The sequence below is a fragment of the Neovison vison genome, chromosome 7, assembly GCF_020171115.1.
Source record: "Neovison vison isolate M4711 chromosome 7, ASM_NN_V1, whole genome shotgun sequence".
In the NCBI taxonomy this organism is placed as follows: domain Eukaryota; kingdom Metazoa; phylum Chordata; class Mammalia; order Carnivora; family Mustelidae; genus Neogale; species Neogale vison.
In genome coordinates this window covers 138,379,187-138,403,405 of record NC_058097.1, presented here as the reverse complement: position 1 = coordinate 138,403,405, position 24,219 = coordinate 138,379,187, and the positions used below count along the sequence as shown (strand labels likewise).

The 24,219-nt window shown below is 42.9% G+C and overlaps 1 protein-coding gene across 6 annotated transcripts in view; it reads right to left on the bottom strand.

Moving 5' to 3' along the window:
* Positions 1–24,219, bottom strand: part of SYTL2 (synaptotagmin like 2) — a 119,742-nt gene that overhangs the window by 50,854 nt on the left and 44,669 nt on the right. For 5 of the 6 annotated variants that reach the window (XM_044258385.1, XM_044258386.1, XM_044258388.1 and 2 more), the window contains exons 2-3: positions 18,662–19,181; positions 1,408–1,559 (exon numbers count right to left, since the gene is read on the bottom strand). In XM_044258385.1, coding sequence (XP_044114320.1) covers positions 1,408–1,559; positions 18,662–18,774 — 265 coding nt within the window. In that variant the 5' untranslated portion in view covers positions 18,775–19,181. Of the gene's footprint in view, positions 1–1,407; positions 1,560–2,386; positions 2,412–18,661; positions 19,182–24,219 lie in introns of those variants that run through there. The other variant, XM_044258389.1, reaches the window with a different exon arrangement.

Genomic DNA, 24,219 nt, shown 5'->3' with positions numbered 1-24,219 from the left:
CCTTTAAATGTGCAGGTAACTCCAGAGACCACTCCAGCAAAATAGTGACCACTACTAGGTGAATTTCACCTGAATTGGGGTCAGGACTAAACATGTATGGCCAGGGGATGCTCAGAGCAGCTAGTCCTCTTTGGGACAGAGATACCATCATTACCAAGCACTTACTGAATGTCAACAATGTGTCCGACTTGAGGCTGGGCTCTGGAATGCAGAGGGGAACAACTGTTTCTAGCCTGGAATGTTCTTCTCCACTGTCTCTTCCTTCCCCCAGTCTCTAATTCTACATACTCCTCAATACCCAGCCAAGGCCCTCCCAATAAAACCTCCATGCTCCCTCTTCAGGAAGTGACTTCTTTTTGCCTCTGAACATCCAGGAGTCTTTACCAGCACCTTTCAAATAATCAGCATTAAGTAATTATGCTAAGTGCCAGGCACAGCATTTTCTTGTGCCTGCACTACCTTGTGAGGAAGTTGCTATTTTCCAAGTTTACAGATTTGGAAACTGAGGCTCAGGACCCCAGTAAGTAAGTAGTAAGTGCCGGGAATGCTTTTACATTGATGTTAAGATGAAGCAATACGAGGGCTCCCGATTCCCAAATATTCACATTCCAGGGTGATATTCCCCCACAGGTCTCTTTACACAGAAGTCTACTTTCTTCTGTCACATAATAGAATCCACAATACTAACCTTTACCTCCCGAGATTTCTGAAGGCCTGGATGGTCTTGAAAATGAAGAGGGATGTGAGTAATGCTACCTACTTTTTTAAGATAGCTGCTATAGTTACAAATAATAGAGAGCAAATTCCTATCATGTATCAAATGTTCAAAAGGTGACAGCTATTTTCCTCATTGGGTACAGACTAGATATAAACAGGGGCTCTTCTCAGGGACAGAAGTTTAGACAGCCTAGCACAGAGTAAAAGAGAGGGCATACCATACCTATTTAAAAAAAAAACCAACAGAATTCTAAAGAAGCTCTCAAAATACTGTCTTTACAGTCCCTCAAATGATACACTTGGCTGATTAAAGATGTACCAGATGTCAAAGTTGTTGAAAGGGAAGCTAATCTCTTCCTGTCATCCTACTCAGAGGAAATGGTTCTAAATCTTCAGTTAAAAGCAAAGGAATGCCTTATAAACCCATCTGTCTATACCACTACAACTCAACACAGTGTCTAAAGGACTTCCGATGTTTTTCTATATTACCCTGAGTCCCTTGGCCCTGCCTTCATCCATCTGAATCCAGGGCAAGAAGGTATTGAGTTGGAGGACTAATCATACGCAAAGCATACCCCTAAATGACTTCCCTCCGCAGATTTCAGTAATGATTCTAACACCCTTCCCAACTCCTGACAATGACTTCCCAAACAAATGCTGGCTCAAAATGTCCTAGCCAAATTAACTCACCTGCTACCGGAGGTTTCTTCTTTCTCATGGATGCTCTGATGATATCTGCACCATGAATTCTGTCTCTGTGCCTTTTTGCCTTGGCTTCATAAAACCATTGGCCACTCATGTTCTTCAACTCTTGGTCATCCTTAATTTTTTCAGGCAAATGTCTACAAAAGGAAAAGAGCTTTACTTTGCTGAGAGCCTACAGTAAATAAATGAGTTCACTGGGACAGTGCATTAAGAAATCTGTAAACACGCAAATAAAGCTCTCAATATTTTAGAAGACATCACACATCTCCTAGAAGACCAAGAAATATTTATATTCCTCTTTGATGGAAGGCTAACACTTTTTAAAAATCAAAGAATTCACCCATGACCTCCACATGATGCTTGGAATTTTCCAGTTCACTTTTTGGCTGCAGTCTTCTGTGTCTACTGTTTAAATGCAAATACCCGAGAGAAAGATGGTATATTAAGTGTCTCTAAGCCTTCGTCCCTGTATCTATAAAAAGAGGTTCATCATACTGATCTACTTCATGGGATTGCTTTGAGGATTAAATTAGCTAATGCATGCAAAACTGCCCTTTGCCAATGCCTGGCAGCTAATACCCAATGAATACCTGGTGGAGGAGTTGTCAGCTTATCAATCCTTTCCGTTTTAGTGAAATGAGTATGTCAGAGACATGCTGGTAGGAGGAGGGATGGTGGTAGGGGAAGTGGGAGGGAGAAGGAGGCGGGGGTGGTGGTGAATGATGTCCCTGATTCTTAATGCCAGGTAAATGAATACTGAAAAAGTAGGCTAGAGGCAGGCAAGATCAAATTTATGGAAGTAGGGGGATGGGAGGTATAGAGGCAGAGGCAAATTCCGATTGTGCAATTACTTGCTTTCAAGGTTTCCACAATCATTCATGTTCACTGAAAAGCTAACACCTGTAGGACCAACAAATATAGCCTTAAATCTACACTTGCTTAAAAAAAAAAAAAAGTGGGGCACCTGGGTGGCTCAGTGGGTTGGGCTGCTGCCTTCGGCTCGGGTCGTGATCTCAGGGTCCTGGGATCGAGTTCCGTATCGGGCTCTCTGCTCAGCGGGGAGCCTGCTTCTCTCTCTCCCTCTCTCTGCCTGCCTCTCCATCTGCTTGTGATATCTCTCTGTCAGATAAATAAATAAAATCTTTAAAAAAAAAAGTGTTCTACTTGACAAGTGTTGTCATTATTTTTGTTGTTTTTCTCCCCATCATGATAAGTGTACTCTTTAATCCACATCCCCTAATTTCCCCATCCCTCCCACATCCCCTCTGGTAACCACCAATTTGTTCTCTGTAGTTAAGAGTCTGTGTCTTGGTTTCTTTCTTTTTTTTTTTTTTCCTCTATCTCTTTTTTTTCTTTGCTCATTTCTTTTGTATAGATATTCCACATGTAGGTGAGATCATATGGCATTTTTTTCTCTGACTTAATCTGTTCAGTATTATATTCTCTAGCTCTATACATGTTGTTGTAAATGGCAAGATTTCATTCTTTTTATGGCTGAATAATATTCCATTATATATATTTATTACTTCTTCTGTATCCATTCATCTACCAATGGATACCTGGCTCCTTCCAGAGCTTGGCTATTGTAAATAACACTGTAACAAACATAGGGATGCATGTATCCTTTTGACTGAGTGTTTTGTACTTTTGGGGTAAATACTTAGTAAAGCAATTACTGGGTTGTAGGGTAGTTCTATTTTTCATTTTTTGAGGAAGCTCCATACTGTTTTCCACAGAGGCTGTTCCAACTGCATTCCCACCAACAGTGCAAGAGGATTCCTTTTTCTCCACATCCTCACCAATACTTGATGTTTCTTGTGTTTCAATTTTCACCATTCTGACAGGTGTGAGGTGATATCTCATTGTACTTTTGATTTGCATTTCCCTGATGATGAATGATGTTGAGCATCTTTTCATGCGTCTGATGCCCTTCTGCATGTCTTCTTTGAAGAAATGTCTGTTCATGTCTTCTGCCCATTTTTAAATTTAAATCATGTCTTCTGCTCATTTTTTTGTTTGTTTTTTTGTGGTGTTGAGTTGTATCAGTTCTTTATATATTTTGGATACTAACCATTTATGTCATTTGCAAATATCTTCTCTCATTTCATAGGTTGTCTTTTAGTTTCATTGTTTCCTTCACTGTGCAGAAACTTTTTTCTTTTTCTTTTAATGTAGTCCCAACAGTTTATTTTTGCTTTTATTTCTTTTGCCTCCGGAGACATACCTAGAAAAATGCTGCTATCGCCAGTATCAGAGATATTACCACCTGTGCTCTCTTCAAGGATTTTTATGATTCCATGTCTCACATTTAGACCTTTTAATCCATTTTGAGTTTATTTTTGTGTATGGTGTAAGAAGTGGTCCAGTTTCATTACTTTGCATGTGGCTGTCTAGTTTTCACAACACAATTTGCTGAAAAGTCTTTTTCCCATTGGATATTCATTCCTCCTTTGCTGAAGATTAATTGAGCAAACTGTGGGTTTGTTTTTAGATTTCTGTTCTATTCTACTGATCTACATGTCTATTTTTATGACAGTATCATACTGTTTAAATTATTACTGCTTTGTAATACAACTTGAAATCTGGAATTTGTGATACCTCCAGTTCTGTTTTATTTGTTTTTGTTTTTTTTCCCAAGGCTGCTTTGGCTAGTTGTGGTCATTTGTGGTTCCACACAAATTTTAGGATTATTTGTTTTAGTTCTGTGAAAAGTGCTGTTGTATTTTGATAGGTATTATATTAAATATGTAGATTGTTTTGAGTAGTATAGACATTTTAACAATCTTTATTCTTCCAACGCATGAGCACAGCATGTCTTTCTATTTCTTTGAATTATCTTGAATTTCTTTCATCAGTGTTTTATAATTTTCAGAGTACAGGTCTTTCACCTGTTTGGTTAAGTTTATTCCTAGATATTTTATTGATTTGGGTTTAATTGTAAATGGGATTGTTTTCTTAGTTTCTCTTTCTGCTGCTTCATCATTATGTATAGGAAAGCAACAGATTTCTGTACATTGATTTAGTATCCTGTGACTCTACTGAATCCATTTATCAATTCTAGCAGTTTTGTATATACAGTATCATGTCATTTGCAAATAGTGAGAGTTTTACTTCCTCCTTAACAATGTGGATGCCTTTATGTTGTCTAATTGCTGTGGTTAGGACTTCCAGTATTATGTTAAATAACAAATGCTGATAATGGACATGCTTGTCTTGTTCCTGACCTTAGGGGAAAAGTTCTCAGGTTTTCACCATTGAGTATGATGTTGGATGTGGGTTTTTCATATAAGATCTTTATTATGTTGAGGTATGTTCCCTCTAGACCTACATTACAGTAAGTTTTTATCATGAATGGATATTATACTTTGTCCAGTGCTTTTCCTGCATCTATTGAAATTATATGGTTTTTATCCTTTCCTCTTATTGGTGTGACATATCACGTTGATTGTTTTGTGAATAGTGAATCATGCTTGTATCCCAGGAAAAATTCCGTTTGATTATGGTGCATGATTTTTTAATGTATTATTGCATTTTTTTAAAGATTTTATTTACTTATTTGTCAAAAAGAGAAAGAGAGAAAGCACACAAGCAAGCAGAGAGGCAGACAGAGGCGGAGAGAGAGGCAGGCTCCCCGCTGAGCAAGGAGCCCAATGCGGGACTCGATCCCAGGACCCTGGGATCATGACCTGAGCCGAAGGCAGTGGCTTAACCCACTGAGCCACCCAGGCATCCTGTATTGTTGCATTTTGTTTGTTACTATTTTGTTGGGGATTTTTGCACTTATATTAATGAGAAATATTGGCCTGTAGTTCTCTTTTTTGTGGTGTTCTGATTTTTTTTTAAGATTTTATTTATTTGAGAGACACAGAGAGAGGAAAAAGTAGGGGGCAGAGGCAGAGGGAGAAGCAGACTCCCCACTGAGCTGGCAGCCCAATGTGGGGCTCAATCCCAGGACCCTGAGATCATGACCTGAGCAGACAGCAGCTGCTTAACAGACTGAGCCTCCTGGGCACCACTTTTTGTGGTGTTCTTATCTGGCTTTGATAAGAGGGTGATACTGGCCTCAAAGAATACATTTAGAAATTTCCCTTCCTCTTCTATTTTTTTGGAATAGTTTGAGAAGAATCGGCTCTAACTCTTCTTTGAATGTTTGGTAGAATTCACTTGTGAAGCCATCTGGTCCTGGACTCCTCTTTGCTGGGAGGTTTTTTATTACTGATTCAATTCTGCTGCTGGCAATTGGTCTCTTTTCTATTTCTTCCTGCTTTAGTTTTGGTTGGTTATATGTTTCTAGGAATTTATCCATTTCTTCTAAGTTATCCAATTCATTGTCATATAGGTTTTCATAATACTCTTTTTGTTGTTGTTTGAGGGAGAGAAAGAGAATGAGCGAGCAGAGAGCGGGGGAAAGGGAGAGAGAGAATCTTAAGCAGGTTCCAGGCCCAGCGTGGAGCCTGACTCCTGGCTCAACCATACAAATCTGAGATCATGACCTGAGCCGAAATCAAGAGTCAAATGCTTAACTAACTGAGCCACCCAGGCACCCCAAGTTTTCATAATATTCTTTTACATTTGTTTGTACTTCTGTTGTGTTGATTGTTATTTCTCCTTTTTCATTAGTGATTTTGTTTCTTTGGGTACTTTTTTTTTTAAAGTCTGGCTAGAGGTTTATCAATTTTGTTTTAATCTTTTCAAAGACCTAAAACCACCTGGTTTCATTGATCTGTTCTACTGAGGTGGGTTTTTTGTTTGGTTTCTTTTTTGTGGTTTTTTTTGTTTTTTTTTTAGTTTCTATGTCATTTGTTTCTGCTCTAGTCTTTATTATTTCCTTCCATTTGGTGAGTTTGTGTTTTATTTGTTCTTTTTCTAGCCCCTTTTGGTATAGAGTTAGGTTGAGATTTTTTTTTTTTTTTGCTTCTGGAGGTAGGCCTGTTTTGCTATAAACTTTCCTCTTACTCCCACTATTGTTGCATCCCAAAGATTTTAGACTATTGTGTTTTCATTCTCATTTGTCTCCATGTTATTTTTTATTTATTCTTTGATTTCTTGGTTGACCGATTCATTCTTTATTCGTATCTTATTTGTTATTATTATATTTTTTAGTAGCATGTTATTTAACCTTCATGTATTTGTGCTCTTTCCAGATTTTTTTTTTCTTATGGTTTCAGTCGGAAACAAGTCACCAGTAGGTAGCATACAGATGGGTCTTCTTTTTCTATCCATTCTGTCACCCTGTGTTTTGTTGGGTGTTCATTTATATTCAGAGTAATTATTGATAGATATGTATCTACTGCCATTTTGTTAGCGGTTTTGTGGTTGTTTCTACAGACTTTGTCTGATTTTTCTTCTCTTGTTCTCTCTCATGGCTTATTGCTTTCCTTAGTGATATATTTGCATTCCTCTCTCTTTATTCCTTGTATATCTATTACTGGTTTTTGATTTGTGGTTACTGTTTTGTATACATCTTCTTCACATAGCAATCTATATTAAGTTGATACACACTTAAGCTTAAGCCCATTCTTTGCTCCTCTCTCTGCCATGTTTTAGGTATATGGTATATTTTACATCCTTTTATGAATCCTTTGTCTAATTCTTAAAGAAATATTTATTTTTACCACTTTTGTGGTTTTTTTACTTTTCATACTCTCACTTATGGTCCTTCCTTTCCACTCAAAGAGCCCCCTTTAATATTTATCACAGGGCTGGTTTAATGATCATGAACCCCTTTAGTTTCTTGGTCTAAGAAACTCTTTATCGCTTCTTCTATTCTGAATGGCAGCCTTGCTTGATAGAGTATTCTTGGCTGCAGATTTTCCCCTTTCAGCACTTTGAATACATCCTGCCTCTCTCTTCTGGCCTGCAAAGTTTCTGCTGAAAAATCCACTGACAGCTTTATGGGATTTCCCCTTGTATGTAACTGTCATCTTTTCTCTGTTTTTAACATTTTTTTAAGAGTTATTTTTTGCCATTTTAATTACTATGTGCCTTGGTGTGGACCTCCTTGAGTTGAAATTTTGGGGGGATTTCTGTGCCTCCCAGACCTGGATATCTCTTTCCTTCACCAGATTAGGGAAATTTCAGATATTTCTTCAAATAAATTTTCTACCTCCTTCTCTCTCTCTTCTTCTTCTGAGATCCTTACCATGTGAATGTTATTATACTTCACGGAATCATTGAGGTCCCTAAGACTGTTCTCGATTTGCATAATTTTCTCTCGTCTCCTTTGCTCTGCTTGGTGACTTTCCATTACTCTGTCTACGTGTCATTAATTTATTCCTCTGCTTCATCTAGCCTGTTTTTTATTCCATCAAATGTATTTTTAATTTCATTTGTTGTGTTCTCGATCTGATTCTTTAGCTCTGTTAAGAGTTTCACTGATGTCCCCCGCTCTTTTTCTCCAGTAAATATCTTTATAATAATTAATTTAAATTCTCTATCAGGCATATTACTTTTACCCATTTCACACTCAACTCTTGCTATGGTTTGGTCCTCTTCTTTCATTTGAAAGATATCTCTCTGCTTCATTTTGACTGATTTTCTGTGTCTGTTTCTGTGTTAGATATGTCAGCTACTTCTCTTGCTCTTTTTTTTTTTAAAGATTTTATTTATTTATTTGACAGAGAGAGATCACAAGCAGACAGAGAGGCAGGCAGAGAGAGAGGAGGAAGCAGGCTCCCCTCTGAGCAGAGAGCCAGATGTGGGGCTCAATCCCAGGACCCTGAGATCATGACCTGAGCTGAAGGCAGCGACTTAACCTACTGAGCCACCCAGGTGCCCCTACTTCTCTTGCTCTTAATAATAGTAGCCTTATAAAGAAGAGATCCTGTCTGACCCACACTGCATGTCCTATTCCCCAGGGCCTGGCAAAGGGAATGTTTCCTAGGTGTGTTGGTATCCTCTGCTATTGAGTCTTGACCTCTTTTTCCTTTAGTCCAGTTGTCTGCAGAGGCTCTCTTTGCCTATCATGGGCAGTGTTTGGTCCCCAGCAGGAGTGGGGCACATTTTAACAAAGTGTGTGGTTGTCTGTTTGCATAATGAGACCTGCTCCCTCTGTAGCTGGAAAAGATGTCCCACACAATGCCTGGGTGGGGAGATGTATTGTTGGCCAGATTTGCACTGGTCTTCCTGGGGAGGGGCCCACAGTGCTGAAACCACAGCAAGTGTGACTGAAAAGGGAGGATCCAGCAAAGCACAGGGTGGTGTGTCTTGGTTTAAACAAGCTAGGTAAACAAGTGTCAGAGCCAGGCTGGTTCCTGCAGGTGGCTGTTGTTTATGCTGGGGAGCAGGGGAGGTAAATGGCACCTGCCAGCTCCTTTGTTCCTGGAGGGGTTACCCCATGATTCTGGTCTCTTGGAGCCACAAGCCACGCTCTGAGATGAGCAAATCACTCCCTCTTGTCTTCCTTCAGTATTTTTCAAACTGCTGGTTCCAGCTGTATGTTTTAGCTGTTTGTGTGCTGTTTCTTTAATGCTGGGGCCTCAGCTTCCTAATGCCCTCCAGGCTCTCCCCCAATCCAAGCCCCTGATTTCTAACATTCCAGGCTTTAAATCCCACTGACTTTAAGAACTCACAAATTCAGCTCCTCTCACTTTCAAAGGCAAATATTATGGGGATTCATCCTTCAGTTTGTGGGTTCTCCAGTGTGAAAGTCTGTTTTTCACCCTTTTCTGTGCCACCAGCTCCCTCTGCACTGCAGATGGCCCCAGTCCACTTCACTCTGAGACCAGGTTTTGGCCCTTTCTACCTTCTTTGAGCTGGCCTCTTCACCATTTAGTTGTAGAATTTGTTCTGCCAGTCTTCAGATGGAAGTGTTATCTACTTGTATCCTTGGGAAGAGGCAGGCTTGGGGTCCTCCTACTCTGCAATCTTCTCAGCCAGCCCTCTACTTGACAAGTCTTTTAAACTTCACATCTCTCCATCCATCTCAATAAAATGAGAATCACAAACTCTAGAACATAGTCATAGAATAATGGGGGTATAAAAGCCGTAAGCTGACTTTGAACTTCTGGAAGGTATTACACTATGAAGTCCAAGAAGGTTTCATGATTGTCATTCAAGCTAATATGCACCCTTCCTAAAGTAGCAAATCTATGTGTCTTAGCCAGAGAACATGTTTTATGGCCACACCAAGGTGACATCAGGGCCGTGTGTGAGCACTGCACACTGACATACCTGGGAGTGGGGCAAAAGGAGGGATTCTAGCAAGTACATTTCCTCTCTCCTAAGTGTGCCTGAGGAGCGTCTTTTTACCCAGAGTTCAACTCTCTGCTGGAACCTTCTCTCCTCTCCCAATTACCTGGGAAGAAGTGACTCCATTCCAAACACACCCAATCACAACACTTGGACACACATTGTCATCACCAAACCCTGACAAAGAGAGTCATAACTTCATGATTTGGAATCACCAGAGAGGTCCTGGTTCTAACTAAACATTTCTAATGGTTTCTAATTGCCTATGGCTTTCCGTGGGGCAAAAAATCCCCTGTGGGCTGCTGATGGAGCTTTTGCCTTCTCCAACCAAAGGACCAAGTTTGATTTCAATTCCAGAAGAGAGAAGTCCTTCCCATGTTCCCTGATTAGAAAATGAGCCCTAGCAGCATAGCCTGTATTCCATATATCTTTGCTTGTTGTCTCTGGAAAATAGTGGGATTTTATTTAGTACTTGTGGAGTGAATGCATTTCATATGAGGCCCCTGACCACCTGGCTTCAGGCTGCCTTTTCAGGTTCATTTTCCAGCACTTACCCTCAGACTCTACTTGCCAGTACTCTAGACTTCTTACTATTCTCCAGATTGCTCTTTCTGACCTCCCTAAACATTAGAAACAGAAAGGCCTGGCAGAAAGACTATGAGCTTTAGACTCTCCCAAACAGGTCCTTCCTATATGCTACCTGGGCAGGTTAGTGCAGCTCTCAAAGCTTCTGTTCTTTGTAAAGACAGGGAGAAATATGACCTACTCGACAGGACTTCTGAGGTGATTAAATAGGTGTTTACCTAAAAGCCCCTAGCAGTGCCTCCATCTTGGTAGGAGGCCACTATACCCTGAAGTCTCTCAGGATCTCTGTCCTAACTTCACTGAGCAGCACATTGCTTCAGACCCAGCTCATATGCCACCGCCAGGGGGAAGTCTTCCCTGACTGCCAAGGCACAGGGCAACAGATTGCCCTTCCCCATGTACTCCCAGCACTGACCACACCATATTCCAATGATCTATTTGCACATCTGTCTCACCCACTAATCTGTCAACTCTGCAAATTCCCTGTAGGTGAGGACGTCTTAATCACCTTTGTCAGGCCAGCACCCAGCACTGAGCCTGGCGCAAAGCTGATACCCAACAATTGTTTGGCAAGTGGGTAAATTAAAGAACACATAAATGCTCAATGGCCACCCCAGTCTGAGTCAGGCAAGAGATAAGAGTGATCCTACCACTGCTGGGGTTAAGTGAACCATACCCGTCACAACGGCAGTGACTTCTCCTGACGAGGCAGGGCACCTCACTCTCGGCAGAATAGGAACGAACATGAAATCAGGCATCAGCCATCATCTTGCTGAAAGAGACCACAAACCTTCCTAACCTAACAGCTCTCAATTCCTCTTCAGGAGGCTGTTTATTTACTTATTTTTGGTGTTTGGCTGAGAGGCATTTTGTAGGTGCCCCTGTGCTACTCTGGACCTGCTCCTGCCCAAACAACTGTCTGGAAGCCCTGATGGTGCAAAGCTCTCAGTGCACCGTGAGCAAATGCTAGCTGAGAGAGGCCCGCCGAAACACGTGGTCCCTTGGAAGGCTGGGAGCCATTACAGTATGGAATTAGGAGGGGGTTTCTAGCTTATCACTGAAATGGCAAAAGAATAAGAAACTACTCCAATTCACTAAGTGCCATTTATGTCTTCCCTCACATGATAATCCCTGCTAGGTTTAATCAATCAGTTTCTTTTTTGATCTTAGTCATTTGGAATATTTCATAGATGAATATGTATGTGTGACATTAAAACCCAGGTTTTATAAAGATATAGAATCATTAAAAAAAAAATCCCACCATCTAGATGGTGCTCTTACAATCTTCTCCATCAGCCCGGGTTGATGTCTCATTTTTCATCAACTCTAATTGTACCAATAAAAAATGGCATTTGAGGGAAACCTGGGTGGCTCAGTTGGTTGAGCAGCTGCCTTTGGCTCAGGTCATGATCCCAGCGTCCTGGGATCGAGTCCCGCATCGGGCTCCTTGCTCCGCGGGGAGCCTGCCTCTCCCTCTGACTCTGCCTCTCCCTCTGACTCTGCCTGCCACTCTGCCTGTGCTCGCTCGCTCTCTCTGACAAATAAATAAATAAAATCTTTAAAAAAAAATGGCATTTGATTCTCTAATTCTTATACCATTTAGTTGAAGTGAGAAAAAGATGTTTCTTAAGATCCCAGTTTTCATCCCTTACCATCCTATGTACATAGGCACACGGAGTATAGGAGAGAGCTGAGGCTGGAGAAGAGGTCCACTTAACACCTACAGGCTGGTGGGCTTAAGTGAAGCTAGAGGAAGAGCCCTCGTACCAGACAGGACAGGGTCCTGCTGGCCCTCCAGGCACGACATGCCTCCATTCTTTTTGGCTAATACACACAAAGCATGTTTTGTACTAGCCCTGTCACCTAACATGCATCATCTCATTTAATACCCACAATTTCACCATCACATACAAAGAATGTAGTCAATTGTAAAAGACAGCCATCTGTCTCCTCCTTATGCTAAAGGCCATATCTGTTCATTTGTTCATTAGTTCATTAATCCCTTTTATAGTTCATAGCTCACAGTTCATTAATCCCCACTAATACCAGCCATATTCTCAGAATTTTGCATAAAAAATTCAACATTTTAGGGGAGCTTGGGTGGCTCAGTGGGTTAAGGCCTCTGCCTTCAGCTCGGGTCATGATCCCAGGGTCCTGGGATCGAGCCCTGCATCAAGCTCTCTGCTCGGCCGTGAGCCTGCTTCCTCCTCTCTCTCTGCCTGCCTCTCTGCCTACTTGTAATCTCTGTCAAATAAATAAATAAAATCTTTTTTTAAAAATTCAACATTTTAGACAGCCCAATGCCTGTCTCAATTCCTGTGTTGCAGAGAGAGAGTGTAAGTACTTCCAGAGGAAAGCCAGAAAAGCAGGGATACGCTCCAGGCTGGCCTCAACAGTTTTCCCTCAGCCTATCCTCTTTCCCCACCTTTTTTTTACACAACATTCCCCAGCTTTCAGCTACTCATCATGATTTGGCAAAGGCCTACCTGGTTGATGTCATCTAGTCAACTAGATAAGAACCAGCAGGCTGTCCAGAGAGGCTAACTGGCCCACTCCCCAGCCATTTTTTTTTTTTAACCCCTCAGTATATTCTAGACTAGATGGCTACACTGTGTGAATTGAAAGTACTCCAGGGCCAAAGAAGTTAGGAGGTTTGCCCAAAGTCACAGAGAGCCAGGACCAAAAGCCATGCAGGCTCCTGGTCAAGGCTGTTTCTGCTACTCCATCCTGAATGAGCCAAACATGATGTTGGTGTCTAAGATGACCATCACACTTCACTCTACAAAGGAATTAACCTTTGAAAGAGAATCTGAAAACCAACACATGTGAGAATGAAATAAATTGCATATGTTCCTCACAGTGGAAGAGGGGAGGACACATATGTCCCTTGTGTTGTGGACACATCGTAAATCCCTACCATCTGCTGAGAGGCAGCACAGCAGGTGGAAAGCACAGGCATTGCAGTGTGAGGCACAAGGCTTCAATCGTGTGGGGAGCTTGACCTCTTCTACCTCACTTCTTCACTGTTAAGCAGGTTCAGCTACTACTGCTATGCAGATGAAAGAAGCAAATGCATGTGGAGCTCTGTATACAATATGGTTTCTTGACAAATGTTGGTTCCTCTACTCTTGGCTTTGACAGAAAACACCCCAGAGGTCCTGGGAAGCAGTTCTTCAATGCCAACTGCCTTTACTTAGGAAAAAAATAAAAATAAAAAACTAGGTCTTAGGGGAACAGCTAAGAATCATAAGATGTGGTCACGGTTGAGATGCTATCTATGGCAAGAATGCCCGTCTTGGCGATGTGGCTCTCTGTGCACGGGGGTGGGAGGCGTGGTGCTGGGATATCCTGCTGACAGTATGACGCCAAGCACAGGAAACACCACCTTTAGAGTGTCTCATTTTCAAACCATAAAAGACTAAAATTACATATGTGTATGCAGTAGGATGTTTCTTAAAAAGAAGCGGTAGGAAGAGAGAAAGAATCTAACCCGATATCTGCCTCCCTGCTGGTCTGTGGAATGTCTCCAGCAGTTAGGGAGCGAGCTGAATATCCATGCATGGTAAAGAGTGTGCCCAGAGATGCAGCGGGAAACACAGCTGTGGGGCGGCCGTGACCTGGGGCGGGTATCTTCCAGCTGCCTCTTGAGATATCACAGTGGCTGTTCCCTTGGGTTGAGCCCATGTTCTACCACAAACAGGTAGAGTGATTTGGGAACTGAACATTTACTTCCCCTGGGTGACACTCCTCTTTCTCATTCATGAAATCAGACCGGAGGTAACACAGAGATGAAGTCACCTGCACAATGTTTCAGATGAGCAAGATTGGGAACAACTGGAAGCCCTGGATATGTCAGGAAAGGCAAACGGATTTCAGCGTGAACGTGAAATCTCACCTAGAGCCGGGCTGAAAGGCACTGGGAGGCAGCACCTGCTCTTCGTGGGCAATAGTGCTTCACTGCATTAGTGAGATCCTTTCAGAGCTGCAGGGGAATCATACTCCACAGTCCATAAAAAATTAGCATTCGAAAGATCAGACTAATTTATAGTGGTAGGTTTGCCTTTCTAATGATGTTTTGCTTAGGCCAATATCAGAATTATGATTTGTGTTTCTAAAACCACACACCAGCTAGGGAGAAGTATTGGGAAACTGTAAAATCGTGTTAGGGAAATAAAACTGAGATTTTAAATGTGCAATTGATAATCCTCTAAGTGGATTATCCACTTAGTGGGTTATCAATTTATTGATAATAAAAAATTGATAATATTTATATACTATATATAAATATATAATAAATAATTTATTGATAATGAATAATTTATTGATAAAGGTCAGTTTCCTTAAGGACAGGAACCGTATTTTAATTACCATAGAATTCTCTTCATATCATTGTCCAGAGAAGTTCCCTATACTTAGTAGATGCTCGATTAAACTTCACTGCATTAAATAATGGAGAGTTTGGGGAGTAATTTCCTCCTAAGGAGTCAGATTATCAAGCATAGAATTCTGCCCTTTTTTAGAAGCAGAGGTGAAGTGGGGAATAAGGGAATGGAAATATGTCTATCACTTCTTACATGCTAAGATTAAGAATTATCTTACTTCATCCTCACGCTAATCCTTTGGGTTTGGTGTTAACGGTCATTCTCAGTCTCTGGGTTAAGGCTCAGAGAGGTTAAGTTATTTGTCCAGTGAACCACAATTGATCAGTGGTGAGAAGAGGATTCAGACTCATGTCACTTTTGACTCCAAGGTTAAGCAAGGGACTTCTTCCCTAGTCTCGTGAAGAAAGAATACCAATGATTTTGACCCTAACTGAACATGATGCTTTGTGAACCCACTGAGATTCACTTCAAGCACACTGGAGTGTCTGATTACGGCTACTAATAATACCTCCTAGACAGTGCTTCACAAATTAACAAATGATTAACAAAGACAGCTTGCAGCTTCCCAAACTGCAAAGGGCAATAATAGCAGCATGGGGTGGAGGGAATAGCACCGGAATGAGAGCTTTGTCTTACCACGGCTCTGGCAGGGATTATTTGGCCCTGGGCTAATCACTTTCCCTCTCTGGGCTTTACCTTCTTCCTCTGTAAAATGACTGAGAGGGACCAAAAAATCTTTCCAGAGCTGTCAGGCTATAGGGAAAGCTAATCCATAGTCAAAGACAACCAGCCAGAGGCTGGCAAAGGGGCTGCAAGCAAAAGCCTACGGAACAGTATTTTCAAAGACCAGAGATCCAGTTCCACCAGCCTAGGGGCAGAAAGCCTCAAACCCATAACCACAAGTCCCTCAGTCCTAAATCAAAGAGGGGTCAGAGCGCCATCCTCTTTATGTGAAGCAGGCCAGGCCACGGGCTACACCTCTTTGTGTCCACCCGCTACGGGCTTCACACTCTCCGGCTGCCCCATTCCCCATCCACCATGCACCATCACACTCCTCCCCAGAACCAGAGTCCTAAACCTATCTGTGGCTGAGTCTACGTCAGGTGCTTGATGCCGTCTCCAGCGTGGTGGTAGTACACAGGGCTTGACTCACACTTAATTTTTTTTTGCCATCCCAAGACTTCTCGCTATCAGTTTACAGAAGCATCAGCTGTGGGGCACCTAGGTGGCTCCGTTGGTTAAGCGACTGCCTTCGACTCAGGTCATGATCCTGGAGTCCTAGGATTGAGTCTGCCCCGCTCTCATGCTCTCTCACTCTCTCTCAAATAAATAAATAAATAATCCTTTAAAAAAAAAAAAAAAAGCAGCAGTAGCTGCTGGGGCACCCTTAGAAACAGTGAACAGAAGGGGAATCTGCAAACCCACTGCTTTAACTAAGGGACTCCCTGTCACTGGGGCCGCTGACAGCTGGTACCAGAGGCTATATGCTTACACCCCATACAAAGCCCAGTTCCTGCCAGAATTTGGCATTTCTGGAGGATTTTTCTATCAGCCACGCAGATGCCTATAAAACACCTCCACTCAAACACACAACTCCAGGGAAGACTCAGTAGCCTGCAGTCCCTAGGGCCAAGTGCATTTAAAAGAGGGGGGAGGACAAAGCTCTCTCCCCAACCCAGAGGGACACAGAATTGCAGACCACACATGACAACTGATGAGTGGAGGAATGAAAGGAATTCAGCAACCCAGTAGTTACAGTCCCCACATCCTGACGTCATAGGAAGAGGGGCCCAGGGCCATCTTTGCTCCACCACTTTCTTTCCAAGTCTCCCTGTCTTATCTCCTGAGAGGATAAAGGAATTCCCACCATGCTTTAAGAATCAGCTAGTATTGTCTCTGTGCTGTCCTCACTCCTTATTTTTTAAAATGGGTGTAACAGTCCTGCCTCACCAACTCTCAGCGTGGTTGTGAGGAAACGTAGGACATCATTCATGAAAGAGCTTTATAAACTGTATTTGGGTAAAGGATCAGTGTTACCAAAAAGGTTCTGAGGGAGGATTAGGGTAAATTTTGCCCCTCATGGATAAAAATACTCAAGACACCACACTTGCTAAGAATGGAGAACAGCCGCCCCCCCCCAATATCCCGGTGTATAGAGGACTACAGGCAGCTTATAGGGAGGTGCATGACTAGTAAAGAGTCCCATTCTCAGGCTCTCCAGCACCTGTCACCATCACAGTTCAGCGTCCTACCTCATACCAAGCAGCCGCCCCGTTCTCCATGGCCAGGTGCCAGGATGGCCGGTCTGCTACTGTTTTCTCAGAAAAAAAGTGGTAGAGTTAGTGCATGAGGACCTGAAGACCAGAATGTGACTCTCAATCCTGACACCTATGGGTTGTATGAGCTTGAGCAAGTCACCTGACCTGTCTCAAAGTCAACTTCCTCACACATCAAGGAGGCATAATTATATCCCACCCTGAGCCCCTACCAACTGCACATGTGTGTTTGAGCTCAGAAAAATGCCCTTTGCAATCTGTTCATTGCTGTCATTTGTGAATCATTAGTTTGTTAAGCACTGTCTCTATGAGCTATTATTAGCCATAAATAGAGGCTCTGAAGGGCTTAGAGTGAATTTCAGCATGTTTGATTAGGGTCAAAATATGGGAAATGGTGCCAATAGATCCATTACTCATGGCCCTGTGTCCCAGGAAATTGGAACATGGCTTATGCTCCTTTCAGATAACTCCTGGGATGGGGATTATGCAGTTAATACACCAACTCACATTCCAGAAGCCTTTCAAGGTCTTCAAAGCCCGAGGTTACACAGGTAACAGATGGCAGGGCCTGGGCTCAAGCCCACTCCTTTGGCATCTGCTCTCACTCTCCTTCTACCAACCCTGTAGGTGAGTGGAAAGTGGAGGGAATGTTGACATGGAACATGTGGGCTCCTCTCAGCAAGCACATGTCGAAGCTGCCACTCCTTCTTGTGAGACACAGATGAAAGAGTGGCTCAGTCAGAGCCAATTTCAATTGCTGTTGAAACCAATTCAAACATTTCTCAAAGTATGCAGAAATGTGAGCTACTTCCTGATTTATTTTCTTTTAAAAATCTTAGGAATTAAAAAATTATTTCAGGGGCACCTGGATGGCTCAGTGGGTTAAAGCCTCTGCCTTCGGCTCAGGCCATAATCTCAGGGACCTGGGATTGAGCCCCATATCGGGCTCTCTGCTCAGTGGGGAGCCTGCTTTCCCCCTGTCTCTCTGCCTGCCTCTCTGCCTACTTGTGATCTCTGACTGTCAAATAAATAAATAAAATCTTTAAAAAATTTTTAATTTAGCTCATGATTCAGTTTTTTAAAAGGTAGATATAAATACGCACATATTAAAATATATGTATGTAGATGTATGTATGTGTTTGTATAGACTTCATTTTTATTCGTTAGAGAGAGAGAGGGGGAGTGAGAGTGAGCACAGGCAGACAGAGAGGCAGGCAGAGACAGAGGGAGAAGCAGGCTCTCTGCCGAGCAAGGAGCCCGATGTGGGACTCGATCCCAGGACGCTGGGATCATGACCTGAGCCGAAGGCAGCTACTTAACCAATTGAGCCACCCAGGCGTCCCTAGACTTCATTTTTAATTCAGTATTTAATTACAGGGGTTTCGTTTAAGACTATTTCTGGCAGGGGGCATCTGGGTGGCTCAGTGGGTTAAGACTCTGCCTTCGGCTCGGGTCACAATCCCAGGGTCCTGGGATCAAGCCCCATATTGGGCTCTCTGCTCAGCAGGGAGCCTGCTTTCCCCTCTCTGCCTGCCTCTCTGCCTACTTGTGATCTCTGTGATCTTTATTTAAATAAATAAAATCTTTAAAAAAAAAAAAGACTATTTCTGGCAGGAGTCCTAAGGGATTAATTAACAGATACCAAGAAGGAAAGAACTCCCCATCCAGGGAGTAACCTAAAACCTAAAACCTGTAAGTTCAAGTTCTAAGTCAGAATTTCCACTTATGGCTGAGAAGAGAATGTGTCCCATCTTCTGACAGACTGTCACTCCTTCCCCCATGCCAGGGGACCTCCCAGCCCCTTACCTGACTCTCTCCTCTTCAACTCTCTTCAGGGCAGCATCCCGCTGCAGCACCTTCATGATGGCTTCTTGCTCCTCCTCTGTCAGGAAGCTCAAGTCAATCATTTTGAAAATCATACACAAAATGAAGAGCAATGAATCTGGCTTACAGTTCTCAAAGCAAAATGACTATGACTGTTGCTCAATGATTAGAAGATGCAAAAAAAATTAAATGAAGTAATGTCTTGTTCAGTTCTGCAGCAAAAGTCTTATGTTGGCTCGGCCAAATTTTAGGTGCCTGATTGCAAAGTCCTCCGCGCCCTTTCCAGTGAGGAAGCAGTGGTCTGTGGGATGACGTAGAGAGGAGGCTCTCAGAAGGACGTTGCATTCCTTACCAGCCAGGTCACTTGTTCCCACAGTGGCATTCCTACTCACACTCCCACTCTGGACCAGTCTTAGACTCAGTTTATTATCAGACTCCGTTCATTCCTCTTGCATCCGGATCATCAACTCGAGGAGAGCAACATCTCAGCATCTCATGATACCTGGGGAATCAGGAGACAGTGAAACGTGAGACAGTGCGAGGCAGTTCTGTAAGCATTGCTCGTTTTTACAAGATTTAAAACGTGCCTGGGGAAAGAAGATGACCAGTGAGATGGTCTCCGAGATCAAGGAAACCAGTTTGGTCAGCTTCTTGAGCAAACAGGTCATGAAACACGCTTCTACTCAATTCTAGAACGCCAAGATGGAGAGCACACAAAATGCCTATTGATGTTTGACAACTCACTGAGGAAAGCAATGGCTGCAAAAAGGAGCTGGTTCTCACTCTCCAAAATCATGGGATTTTAGGCTAAAAAGTCACACTCAAGGTCAGTAAGACCAGGAAGACGTGATTCCAGCTGTCAAGTGGATCATGGATAAGAAACTAGAAATAAAAATTCACAAGCACTCACATCTCCGTGAGTAGGAATGTTGCACGGGAACATATCTGGGCTCTGTAATGACAGGTCATGAGCTGGTATCACGTAAAGGTAATGTGCACAAAGGGCGGACTGTTATTCTTCACCTGGTCCCACCTCTCACTCTTGCTGGATCTAGAGCAACTCCCCAAGATTGCTCCCTTCATTTCTGAGGACGAAGAACACTTACTGGTACAGGTAAACAAACTGGGGGAAAGAAAGAGGCAACCTCCCCCAACCAAAGTGAGAATTTTAAGTAGGACTTTGGGCAAGAATCCTATTTCCTTTGAGGCCACTCAAACCCATGTGCAATGAGAAGGTGACATGCAGAATTTCACAGCTGTTTGGGGCTTCAGAGGTCCCCTACTCCAGAATGGGGGCCCTTTAACAAACACAGTGCTTCACAGACAGCAGACACTAAGAATCAAGTATTCAGTAAGTTTTAGGCAGTCTCATTTAAGAATAAAACAGTATGTGTACCACTGAGTCCTTTTTATGAATAAGTTCCTCACTTTGGCAAAATAGAACCCCTGGGAAGTATCCCCTCGGTCACGTTAGCAAGTGACCCCCCCCACTCGGAGGCTCAGTTTTCTCATCCCCACTTGCCTACCAGGAGGATGTCCCTCCCAGATTGTAAAGACGAAGTGAAATAATGAAAATCAAACAGTACATATCTTGCATCCTCTACCAAAAATAGCAACTAAAAATATATTCTAGCTTCCTTTCTGAGTTCACACTTTTGATCTATCCCCCCAAATAAGAGTGTACTTGGTCATGGCATTCCCTTTTCTCTTTTGTGTTATATTTCTCTTCAATCTCCCCCATGAAGTACAGACTTCAAAAACAGGTACTCTGATGAACTTGGTTTTGTATTCCTGAGGCTCTCTGTGTGTAGCTCACACTGACTACTCAAATATTAAGAATGTACTAAAATGTACACACATTTATATAAGTCGGTGCCTGTTTGTTCATCTTGAAAAATACTCACCCTTCAAAGATGAAAGTTACCATCTCCAGGAAGACTTCCTTAACTACCTCAGCTAGAATTAAAAGTAGATTCACTTATTCCTCCTAACTCTTCACTCCCTCCCTGAAATAGCCATGCAACCATGATGCCACGAGAGTAAGCAGATTATTCATCCCTACCTTGCTGTTGTTGAGCTTGATTTGGGACTTTGGTCAATGGAATGCTACAAATGTGATACAAGCATAGGTTTGTGTGGGTTGGCTTGGCTGCTTATACTCCTGCCACCGGCTCCAAGAAGAGCCTGCCCCAGGTAGCTCCTGCCTTTCCAGTCTGAGTCCCAGCAAAGGAGATGTAAGGTCAGACCAGAACCTGAGCCGCGCGGAGTATGTAAGGCCACCCCTGTGGACCTGGAGATTATGGGAAGAAATAAATATTTGTTGTTGGAAGCCACTGAAGTTTGGGATTGTTCTATAATACTTCTGTTGTGGAAGCCTGACTAACATAAACACTTTCTTCTCCATATACCCACCTCCACCGATATAATTATTTATCTTCCTTCAGTCACTCCCATTTGACTGGGAGTCTCTGAATGTAAGTAAATGAATGAACCTCATCCAAGTATACAAGTTCACCAGCGGATGGCTATTCTTTCCTGCAGAATAGCTTCTTTGATGCATAGTAACTTCCTTAGACCTCAGAGGCCGGCAAGGACCTGAATTTAGGCCACTTTTGGAGAACCATAGATGATGACATACGGTTCAGTGAAAGACTGTTTTTAAAGTCAACGAGTGCAGGACAGGAAGAGATAAAAGGAGAGAAACAACTCAGGTTGTCCAGCGGTGGTAACTAGGAGCATTGCTGAAGGAGGAAATGCTGGTTTCTACACCTTCATGTACAACCACAAGCTAACCAGTGCTTCTGCATAAGTTAAAGGTTTTTCCCCAAAATCAGTGAGACAAAGGGCAATGTCTTCATTTTACACAGAAAGGAGGGAGGGGCTGAAACCTCTGACTCCTAATTGTGAGAGAGAGCAGCGAACCCTTGGATGGCAGTCAAGACTCTTCAATACCAGCTGCTTTCCCAGTTCCCAGTACTCTGGATGTTATCTGTCATGGAAGCTAATCACGCACTTCATTCTGCAAACATTTACTGAGAGCTTAGTATGTGCCTGGTACTGTTGCAAGCACTGGAGACACAGCAATACATAGGACAGAGAAAAAGTCCTGTCTTTGTGGAGCCTACATGACCCTCAGAGGATATAAATAATAATTTATATAATTATTAAATAATAATTTTAAAATAATAGTTTTATAATAATAATTTTAAAACGCCTAAATAATTAAATTCTATAACTTGCCAGAAGGTGATATAACAGAGCATAGAAGGGAAGGAGTGGGGGAGTTGGGAGTTTGAGAGAGAGTGGTTAGGGTTGGTCTTGTGGAGAAGATGACACGGAAACAAAAACTTGACAGAGGTGAGGAAACAAACCACACTGCTCTCAGGGGTCCAGAGGTGGAAGCAGGTCTGGTGTGTTTGAAGAACATCAAAGAAGTCAAAGCTGGGACAGCAGAGTGTGCCAGGAAGAGGATAGGAGAGAGCAGGTCAGAAAGTAGATCATCCATATTAGGCCTTACATTAGTGCCGTACGATTTCCAGCTTTTACTCTGAGATGGAGCAGCATTAAGGAAAGACAGGAAAAAAGAGAAGGAAGTAAATATTTACTGGGTATGTCCTATATGCCTGGCACTTAACATCATTTCATGGGATCCTCACAGAGATCGAAGGCAAGCATTTTATGATCTGTGTTTTTCAAATGAGGAGAGTAGGGCTCAGGGAAGTGTCGACCACTACCCTTGTGTGGTAGGGCTGATATTTGCCAGTAGCTTTTCTTCTTCTTTTTTTTTTTAAATTTTATTTATTTATTTGATAGAGAGAGAGAGATCAAGTAGGCAGAGAGTCAGATGGGGTGGGGGGGGAAGCAGGTTCCCTGCTGAGCAAAGAGCCCAACGCGGGACTCAATCCCAGGACCCTGGGATCATGACCTGAGCCGAAGGCAGAGGCTTAACCCACTGAAACACTCAGGGGACCCCCCCCTTTTTTTTTTAAGATTTTATTTATTTGAGAGAGTGAGCGAGAGAGAGAGAGAGAGAGTGCACACAAACTGGGAAGGTCAGAGGGAGAAGCAGACTCCCTGCTGAGCAGGGAGTCTGACCTAGGGCTCCATCCCAGGATCCTGACATCAAGACCTGAGCCAAAGCAGATGCTTAGCTGACTGAGCCACCCAAGTGCCCCCTTCCAGGAGTTTTGTCAGTTTAATCCACCCCAGTGCTGACCTGTCCTTTGATTCTCCCATCCACAGATTCCTCAAACTGGGAAGCAGAACAAAATTCTTCTGACTATGGACCTTCATTCTCTGCTTACGCATAGAAAAACTAGTGGCCCACAGTTGGCAGTCAGCAATCAGGGCAATTTCTATGGAAAAATTGGGAGGGATAAATTTTGGCCGCGAGGATTCCCGAAGTGTTCACAGAAGGAGTAGCTTCCAGAGTGAGCAAAAAGTTCTAAGCTTCGGCTTCCCTCCCATCCATTCTCACCACCCTACTGAGTGACTTTCTAAAAGTGAGATCTGACTAAGCCATATTCCCAGGTTTAAAACCTTCCACTATTTCCCATTGCCCATTGGCTAATGCTCAAGCTCCTTACCATGGCCTGTGGGACTCACGTGAAATGGCACCAGCTTTCTTCTCAAAGTGCTTTGCCTGAGGCTCCCCACACACAACTCTTCAGTTCCTTTGGCCTCCCAGGCCTTTGTATATGCTATTCCTTCCTTTTGGCATACCTTTCCTGGGTTGACACCTCTTGGACCTCAGGTTAGATGTCACTTTCTGAACAGAAGTCTTTCCTAACTTCTCAAGGTCAGGTTAGGCATCACTCTGGTGTGTTCATTAGCACCTGACTTCCTGAGTCAGGATATTCATCACACTGTCTCGAATCTGTATCTACTCATGCTTATTTTCCACTTGCTTATAAGCAAGGCCTGGGCACCTGAGAGCTTTGGGACCCCAGTACCTTGCACTGTGCCTCGCATCTCCTAGGCACTCACATACTTAATACATGAACACAGATGGAAGAGGCCTGAGCTTCCAACTCTCCTTTCACATGAAGCTGGCTCTGGGGCCAGACTGAAAAACCAGGTCCAAATGATTCAAGGAGTTCCAGCTCCAGATCTTTCTTATGACTTCCCCAAGTCTCAGTTTTCTCAACTATGTGATGGGTGTAATTACTCCTGCTTTCCCTTTTCTTACAGAGATTATCTGAAGCTATGGTGAGAAGGTAGGACACTGTGGAGAAAAAATAAGGAGTGAGCAGTTGTGGGAACAGCAGCATGAAAGGGAAATTTACAGGCTCCAAGTGCAGATAGTGCTGAATTCAAGCTTTCCATGTGTCAGCCCTATTATGCCACATCTACGAAAGCCAATACTCTTCTCCTTGTCAAGTGTCCAGAGTTAAGCAAGAGATGAAAACCAAGGCCCCAAACAGTTGGCGCCTGCTGGTGATCACAACTAGAAGAGTTAGACATATAGGCCTAATCCCAATCATGGTGCCCGGCCAAACCCCACTTAAAGCCTGTTCCCCCACTGTGCTCTAGTGCAAGGG